General features: G+C 43.5%; 1 protein-coding gene across 1 annotated transcript; it reads left to right on the top strand.

The window, feature by feature from the left end:
* Positions 1 to 5,925: 5,925 nt before the first annotated feature.
* Positions 5,926 to 7,464, top strand: LOC122907067 (elongation factor 1-alpha 1-like). The gene has a single exon (XM_044249677.1). The coding sequence runs from the start codon at positions 5,965 to 5,967 to the stop codon at positions 7,351 to 7,353; it is 1,389 nt and encodes a 462-aa protein (XP_044105612.1). The 5' UTR covers positions 5,926 to 5,964; the 3' UTR covers positions 7,354 to 7,464.
* Positions 7,465 to 7,845: the final 381 nt, after the last annotated feature.

The following is a 7,845-nucleotide window of genomic DNA, read 5'->3' as shown; positions in this document are numbered from 1 at the left end:
ACTGAATATCTTCATTTGTAATTACATCCACTATTTGTTACTGTGATGGTTGTTCCTTTAGGCCTTGGTTTCAAGAGATTTGTCCAAAGTGACTTCTGCATTGAGTGACATATTTCCCAACTTCCCTTATTTTCTCCCCTCACATATTTTGAGAAGGAATTAAGGAAAACATATGTTCTTCCTCTTCCTCCAAGTTCTTTCGCCCCCTGGCTTGTACAGCATATTTGTTAACAGCAGAATTTTTTTTAAAAGCAAAAGGAAACCATTGCTAAAGGAGACAAAATTAACTAAAAGGCACACTGAGTGGCTGGATATGTCCAGAGTCTGATTTAGATGTGAGAAGAGGAGCAGAAGTAGTTTTTGTATTTTAGAAAGTGAGGAGGTCTCCTGGACTAGTTTCAAGAATACCATCAGAGAAACTCTATTAAAAAAATAAAAAATAAAATCCAACAAAATTGAGTAGGGAAGATAAGCCAGGCTCTTGTTACTATAAGTGTCAGAGATCCTGGTTGTGTATTTTAAATGCACTTATTTACTTAATATCAAAAGGCATACATATCCTCCTGGCCCCTGTTCTTTTTTTTTTTTTTCCAATTTATTTATTTTCAGAAAAACAGTATTCATTATTTTTTCACCACACCCAGTGCTCCATGCAAGCCGTGCCCTCTATAATACCCACCACCTGGTACCCCAACCTCCCACCCCCCCGCCACTTCAAACCCCTCAGATTGTTTTTCAGAGTCCATAGTCTCTCATGGTTCACCTCCCCTTCCAATTTTCTTAACCTCCATTCCTTCTCTGTGGAGTCCTGACCTTTCCTCGTAGCCCCTCCCACACCGACCTTGGATGGGGGCCGTCAGGATTACTCCCAGGTAGTCTGGGTCTCCAAGGCAACACCAGTTCGCCAGATTGCTCCTAGGCCGGCCATCAGTTTCTGTGCACGGAGAAAATGCTAGAATGAGTCATAGTCCTCCTTTCCTAACAAAAGGACATTGTATCCTGCTGTTTGATTTGGGCCCTTTCATGCCACTTGTGGTTGCAAACTTATGGTAGAGGAGGCACAGTTCCAGGGACACACCTCTCAAGTTACATTATAATGATTTGATTTGGTGTGCCCCAGTAGATTGTGAGATCTTTTAAGGCTGCGACACTTTTCTTTATCTTTGATCCCCAGCCCTAAGCACATTTGTGTCTAGCTCAGGATATGTACTAAACAAAGGTTGCTTGGTTAGAATGCTACAGCAGGCGGGGAAGGGCAAAAGCTGGACTCTAGCCTTGAGGGGAAAAGGTCCCTGTACGTGGCCGCAACACCTTCACAGGGCCAGCAGAGGGCGCACTTGCATCAGTAGACAGAGAGCCGTTCCTTACCCCCTCTTGTTTACTGGAGCGTTAGTTAGCTTCTGGGTGAACCGAAGGCCTGAGACTGCAGACATTTAAACCTGGCACACACGCATCAGGACACATACACACCAGCTGTACAGATGAAGCCTGTGTCACATTCAGTCCAAAGGCGCAGGAACAATCCAGAATTAACTTAAGGAATACTAAGCCATGACATCTCTCGTAGAATCGAACCTAAAGAAAAATTACCTAGTGTTTAATAATTTTAAAGTTGGAATGCTGCTTACACTCACTTGACAAACTAGTTCCTGTAATCCGGCTACCACATTTCTCCGACAAGGAAACTGACGTTTATGAAATTTGTCCTCTAGACTCCTGAAAAGGAGATCCACAGAAAAAATTTCCTTCTTTCAGCATTGGGTTTTAGGTGTGTTTTGAAAACATGCGGAAAGATGGCCAGTTGGAAAAACTACATCTAGAATCCTTTTATCTCTCTTTCATACCTTCTCATATACTTTAAAATATGGGCATAATGTACATACAAAATATGTAAAATATAACATGTAAAAATATATAATATTTATATATAAATGACATTGAAATTAAATTTAAGATCTAAGTACATATAAATACACACACACACACACATACACACACACATAAAGAGGCAGCGATGCCTAGTGATTCAGTTTATGACTGTGGCCTGGATTTGAATTCTGGCTCTGTCATTTATTAGCTGTGTGACCTAGCAAGTTACTTAACCTCTTTGTGACTTAATTTCCTCATCTATAAGTGTAGTTAATAACAATACATATTTTATTAGATTACTTTAAGGATTCAATGAGTTAATCTTTGTATAAACCTTCTAGGACAGTGCTTGGGACATAAAAAGTACTGTAATAATTTTCTGCTAACTAAAATACATAAAAATTTGGAAAGACACTATTTAAAAAATAAATAAGGGCAACATTCCAAAGGTTCTTTTAAAAGCTTAGAAGTTGGCTTTTAACATACCTTTGCAGGGGGAGGAATCAATTGTGTGATAAATAAAAAAGTGTGAGAAAGAACGTGTAGTTAATTAACCTGACCAAAAGGCTTTACATTACAATTTCAGGAGAGACTCCAGTGTCCAAGGTCCAGAAAAGTTTTCTAATAGCTTTTTTTTTTCCCTTTTGGAAAGCTTAAAAGAAAACACCCAAACTAAAATCCTCAAACCTTCCAAGAATCAAGTGCTTGGAGCATTTTCAATGTACCTGCCCCTCCTGTTGGCTTGTTTCTGACAAACCATGACTCTTTCTCCAAGGCCGGTTGTCAGTCCTCATCCTCCTCCTTCTCCCGACGTCCCCATTTGAAGGCAGCCTGTACTTGTGTCCTCTTTTTCTTCTGGGGCTGTAGGGAGTTACCTGGCAGGAAAAAGAAACAGGATAGTATGTTCATGCTAAGTGGGAAGTCTGGGAGGTCTCAACTTCAGGGCAAGCCATGGCAAAGGGAATCCCTTGCTCTGCATGAGACAAACAGCTCACATCCCTGCCAAAGACCTGGGCGGAGGGCAGTCTGGACCAGCTCGCAGGGGCTGTCACTGGACAAGTTAAGGCAACTCTAAAAAGGGCAGAAGGGGAGCACTTGCGTTGATATCACAGGCCCTCCTTGGGCCCAGGAAAGCCACCCTCAGGAAATGTCCCAGGAGTGGAGCCTGGAGCCTCCTCAGAGCCCAGGAGTGGAGCGGGAGTTCTTGTAGAAGGGAAAGGGGTCTATAAAAGAGACGCTGGCTGTAAGGGGACAGAATGGGTGTCAGAGGTCCTGGGCTCAGGATTCTTTGAAAAGTGAGGACGGGCCATCTGGCTGGCTCAGTCGGTAGAGCATGTGACTCTTGATCTTAGGGTGTGAATTCAAGCCCCATGTTGGGTGTAGAGATCAAGGGAAGGAAGAAGGAAAGTAAGAAGGAAAGAAAGAAAGAAAAGTGTGGACAATGAAGTAGGCTGGGGTTTAAGGGCCCCTTAACAGAACGCATACAAGAAGTTCTCCCTAGTCAGCAGGAAGGAAGGGGTCTGAGCACCTCTCTGGCTTCTCAAACTTGCAGATGAGGGGGAATCACCTGGGGACCTTGTAAAAACTCAGATTCTGATTCAGAGGTATGGAATACTGCCTCTAATTCTGCATTTCTAACAAGTTCCCTGGTGAGCCTGCTGATCCCAGGACCCTGCTTTCAGAAGCAAAGGTCTCTCCTTTTTGAATCTGGAGGTCATGGAGCATAGACCCAATCACTGGGCAAATTCTTTCAGCTCCAGTTCACATTCAAAGTTGTCTGCAGATTCCCAGGTAGTAAAAGCATTTAAGGAGGAGTTCATTTATGGGGCAAGGAGGGAAAGGAGTCTTGGATTTAGGGTGTCCTCACCAACCTCCCAGGTGCCTGGGGGCTAGGAAGAAGAATGGCCCAATCTACCCATAAGTGGGGGAATAATAATAAGGGAGATAATCAGTAATCAGAAGATCTGGTGAGGCAAAAGATGCTAATAACTGAAGGTCCCAAAGCAGCCCCTAAATTCCCCACAGGCAGCTTTTCACATGCTACCTGGAGGCTGCCACTGAGAGGTTTTGAAACAAGATCCTGGGTTACCCCATAGAAGCATTTGCCAAACCAGGTGACCCATTGAGAGAAGCTGCTAATTGTAATAGCGGCAGAATGTTATCTGTACTAAGTTTAAAACAGTTTTCCAGGGGGAAATGAGGACAGGCCAAGGCAGCCAAAAAGGGCTGGGTGTTGCCTTTGCAGAAAGCTGAGTTACACAGACAAACAGCGTTGCCAGGTGTCCTGTATTGAACCGGACAGTGTGGTATTTTGGCTTCTGGTGTATTAAAACGCAGCAATACCTGTTTTTAAAAAATCATTATTATTTCAGATGTACTTTTCTTACATTTGGGTTGATTTTGAATCAGCAGAGGTTTGTAATTTTAGCTTTTAGTTACTCCTTCTGCTAAGTGTTGAATGGACAAACACAACTTAAAGGGGCCGTAGGATTCTTTTGAAATGTGAGGAATCCTTTTTATGTATCTGTGCGAGGAAACTGCTCCAACACTAATGTTATGTATTCTGTTAAGTAAAGTCAAAATCTGTCCCTTAGAAGGGAAGAGTACACTCTGCAAATAAAGTGTTTTGTTTCCTCAGTCTCTGTGGGGTGGGTATTTCTATAATCCTATTTACCCAGGAAGCAGGGAAATGCAGTCATCTTGGGGGTCATAATAGGCACCAACGGTTATTAGAGGGTTTACCATGGGCCCGACACTGTGTGAGACTCGATGTCCTCTACCCCTTTCTGCAACAATCCCCTGAGGGAGATGCTCTATTTGTCCCCATTTCACAGTTAGGGGAAACAGTGTCACTGAGTCCCAAAACCAAATTCCTCTTTTTCTCTCAGATCCCTCATCCAATTTAAAACAAGTTCTGTCTGTCTGTGATCACTCCGAAATAGATCCAAAACTCTGACATTTTTTCAGCTTAGCTCAGACCCTCCTTATCCATCTTGCTTGAACATTGCATTAGCCTTCAACAGCCCCCAATGCCACTCTTATCCCCTAGGACTCTCTTTTCTACACACAGCAGCCAGAGTGGTCTTTTTATTTTTATTTTTTAAAAAATGTTTTTATTTGAGCGTCGTGGACACAATGTTACATTAGATTTATGCATACAACATAGCTGATTCCGCTTCTTTATACTGTAGGCTGTGCTCACCAAAGCGAAACTACTATCTGTCCCTATGCGGAGCTATTACAGTGTCACTAACTCTATTCCCTGTGTCCTACCTTTCATCCCTGTGACTAATTCATTCCATAACTGGAAGTCTACATCTTCCCAGAGTGGTCTGTTTTAAATTGTAAGTCACACCATGTACTCTCCAGAGACTTCCCTTCACATTTAAAATAAAATTCACAGTCCTTTCCAGGCCTTACAAGGCCCTACGTGATCTGCATGATAATTCTTCATTCAGTCAACAAGTATTTGGGGAGGCCTACTATGTGCCAGGCACTATTCTAGATGCCGGGCATCTTATTCCTGTATAGAGCTTGCATTCTAGTGGGAGGAAACAATAGCACAAGAATTATGTAGGCTATCAGGTGGTAATAAGTTCTATAAAGAAAAGGACAATGGGGGCGTGCCTGGGTGGCTCATAGAGCTTGCTGACCTTTGATTTTTGGGGTTGTAAATTTGAGCTCTACCATGTAGAGATTACTAAAAAAAAAATAATTAACTTAAAAAAGAAACAAAAGGAGAATAGTGAGTGCTGAGTGGCAGTGAGGGTCCACCAGGATGGCCAAGAAGATAGCCAGAAAAGTCTTCCTGAGAAAGTGACACTACAGCAGAAACCTGAAGGTAGGGGCACCTGGGTGGCTCAGTGGGTTGAAGCCTCTGCCTTCAGCTCAGGTCATGGTCTCAGGGTCCTGGGATCAAGCCCTACATCAGGCTCTCTGCTCAGTGGGGAGTCTGCTTCCCCCTCTCTCTGCCTGCCTTTCTGCCTACTTGTAATGTCTCTCTCTGTCAAATAAATAAATAAAATTACCTTTTTCGCAACCGGTTTGCTGCCAGAACACAGGTGTCGTGAAAACCACCGCTTATCCTAAACCAGAATGGGGAAGGAAAAGACTCATATCAACATTGTTGTCATCGGACACGTAGATTCGGGCAAGTCTACCACTACTGGTCATCTGATCTACAAATGTGGTAGGATCGACAAAAGAACTATCGAAAAATTCGAGAAGGAGGCTGCTGAGATGGGCAAAGGCTCCTTCAAGTATGCCTGGGTCTTGGATAAACTGAAAGCCGAACGTGAACATGGTATCACCATTGATATCTCCCTGTGGAAATTCGAGACCAGCAAGTATTATGTGACCATCATTGATGCTCCAGGACACAGAGACTTTATCAAAAACATGATTACAGGCACATCCCAGGCTGACTGTGCTGTCCTGACTGTTGTTGCTGGTGTTGGTGAATTTGAAGCAGGTATCTCCAAGAATGGGCAGACCCGTGAGCATGCCCTTCTGGCTTACACACTGGGTGTAAAACAACTAATTGTTGGTGTTAACAAAATGGATTCCACTGAGCCACCCTACAGCCAGAAGAGATACGAGGAAATCGTTAAGGAAGTCAGTACCTACATTAAGAAAACTGGCTACAACCCCGACACAGTAGCATCTGTGCCAATTTCTGGTTGGGATGGTGACAACATGCTGGAGCCAAGTGCCAACATGCCTTGGTTCAAGGGATGGAAAGTCACCCGTAGAGATGGCAATGCCAGTGGAACCACACTGCTTGAAGCTCTGGATTGCATTCTGCCACCAACTCGTCCAACTGACAAGCCCTTGCGTCTGCCTCTCCAGGACGTCTACAAAATTGGTGGTATTGGTACTGTCCCTGTGGGCCGAGTGGAGACTGGTGTCCTTAAGCCTGGCATGGTGGTCACCTTTGCTCCAGTCAATGTAACAACTGAAGTCAAGTCTGTTGAAATGCACCATGAAGCTTTGAGTGAGGCTCTTCCTGGGGACAATGCGGGCTTCAATGTCAAGAACGTATCTGTCAAAGATGTTCGTCGAGGCCATGTGGCTGGTGATAGCAAAAATGACCCACCCACGGAAGCAGCTGGCTTCACAGCTCAGGTGATTATCCTGAACCATCCAGGTCAAATTAGTGCTGGATATGCACCTGTGCTGGATTGTCACACAGCTCACATTGCTTGCAAGTTTGCTGAGCTGAAGGAGAAGATAGATCGTCGTTCTGGAAAAAAGCTGGAAGATGGTCCCAAGTTCTTAAAATCTGGTGACGTTGCCATTGTTGATATGGTTCCTGGCAAGCCTATGTGTGTTGAGAGCTTCTCTGACTATCCTCCTCTGGGCCGTTTTGCTGTTCGTGACATGAGACAGACGGTTGCTGTGGGTGTCATCAAAGCAGTGGACAAGAAGGCTGCTGGAGCTGGCAAGGTCACCAAGTCTGCCCAGAAAGCTCAGAAGGCTAAATGAATATTATCCCCAATACCTGCCACCCCAGTCTTAATCAGTGGTGGAAGAACGGTCTCAGAACTGTTTGTGTCAATTGGCCATTTAAGTTTAATAGTAAAAGACTGGTTAATGGTAACAATGCATCGTAAAACCTTCAGAAGGAAAGGAGAATGTTTTGTGGACCATTTGTTTTTTTGTGTGTGTGTGGCAGTTTTAAGTTATTAGTTTTTAAAATCAGTACTTTTTAATGGAAACAACTTGACCAAAAATCTGTCACAGAATTTTGAGACCCATTAAAACAAAAGTTTAATGAAAAAAAATAATAAATAAATAAATAAATAAAAAAAATTAAAAAAAAAAAAAAAACAAAAGAAACCTGAAGGTAAGGAAGGAGTGAGCCCAGGGGATTCTGGAGGAAGAGCATTCCAGATAGGGGGAGCAGCAAGTGCAAAGGCCCTGAGGAAGAGTGTGCTTGGCATGTTTGAGGAACAGCAAAGAGGCAGATGTGGCTAG

This window comes from Neovison vison, chromosome 5 (assembly GCF_020171115.1).
Source record: "Neovison vison isolate M4711 chromosome 5, ASM_NN_V1, whole genome shotgun sequence".
NCBI classification, from domain to species: Eukaryota; Metazoa; Chordata; class Mammalia; order Carnivora; family Mustelidae; genus Neogale; species Neogale vison.
Note: the sequence above shows the minus strand (reverse complement) of the source record. Positions and strands in the feature narration are given on the sequence as shown.